This window comes from Cynara cardunculus, assembly GCF_001531365.2.
Source record: "Cynara cardunculus var. scolymus isolate 2C chromosome LG 1, CcrdV1, whole genome shotgun sequence".
NCBI lineage: Eukaryota > Viridiplantae > Streptophyta > Magnoliopsida > Asterales > Asteraceae > Cynara > Cynara cardunculus.
The window spans coordinates 17727954-17729013 of NC_037528.1; the positions used below are offsets into that span (position 1 = coordinate 17727954).

Here is a 1060-nt window from a genome sequence, read left to right on the forward strand (position 1 = left end):
TAGTTACTGGTTTATATCACTGATTGCTTCTAGATATAGGATTCAACAACCCTTTCCTTGTTTCCTTCTAACCAATGTTCACTATTGTGATTTGAAGAGAGGATAATGGCCATCAAATTATTATTCAYTATCATATTTTACACATAATATTTGTGAAGTGTTCCGTTACACTTGTTTTTTGCTTGCTCATAATCTGATATAATCTTTTTTTTGCTAGTTAAATGTATGGTTGTTTTAGGTGGTATCCATTTTATATAGTTTCCATCCTTCACTGAGGTGTTTAATGGGAAGCACAATTCTGTGAACTTAGATACATCATAAAGCCAATTAAAAGAGAGTATTTTTCTATGGTATACATTCACCATATACCCCAGACCCTACCTCTGTGGTTTGGCTTATGTTACATATGGTATTATGTATCCATTTACAATAATAAATCACTGTCTTTTAATTCTAAAGAAACTCTCTGCAGGCGCCATCCTAGTCCAACAAAAGAGATGCTTGAACCTTTGTTACGTACGGCTGCTTCTGTTGGCCTCGATTTGGATGTATCATCATCTAAAGCATTTGCTGATTCACTTGATCGTGCTGTGGTTAGTTCTGACTGACAAATTTTGATGTTGACAAGCATATTATCAAATGTTATAGTTCATTTGTCCATCATTAATTAATTATAGAAGTTACTGTATAGCTTCTTAGTAATTTTATCTTATATAACAAATCTTACAGGGTGAGGATCCATACTTCAATAAGTTGATCCGTATTCTGGCAACAAGATGTATGKCACAGGTTGGTACACTTAGTTGGTGTAGTCATATACTATTTATATATCTTTTTTTGCATGTATATAGACATATATTGATATATCTACATGGCTTCCCATTTCAGGCCGTTTACTTCTGTAGTGGGGATCTTAGTCCTCCAGAGTTTCACCATTATGGGCTTGCTGCACCTCTATATACACATTTCACGTCGCCAATTAGAAGATACGCTGGTAACTGAAAATTTCAAACCATCTGTTTTCACATCGAACAATCCCCTACCCCCATGCATTTTTTTT

The 1060-nt window shown here is 34.6% G+C and overlaps 1 protein-coding gene across 1 annotated transcript in view; it reads left to right on the top strand.

The window, feature by feature from the left end:
- Positions 1 to 1034, top strand: part of LOC112519914 (exosome complex exonuclease RRP44 homolog A) — an 11786-nt gene extending 10752 nt beyond the window's left edge. The window contains exons 15-17 of the mRNA XM_025128255.1: positions 292 to 593; positions 730 to 789; positions 889 to 1034. Coding sequence (XP_024984023.1) covers positions 292 to 593; positions 730 to 789; positions 889 to 1002 — 476 coding nt within the window. The 3' untranslated portion in view covers positions 1003 to 1034. The remainder of the gene's footprint in view (positions 1 to 291; positions 594 to 729; positions 790 to 888) is intronic.
- Positions 1035 to 1060: the final 26 nt, after the last annotated feature.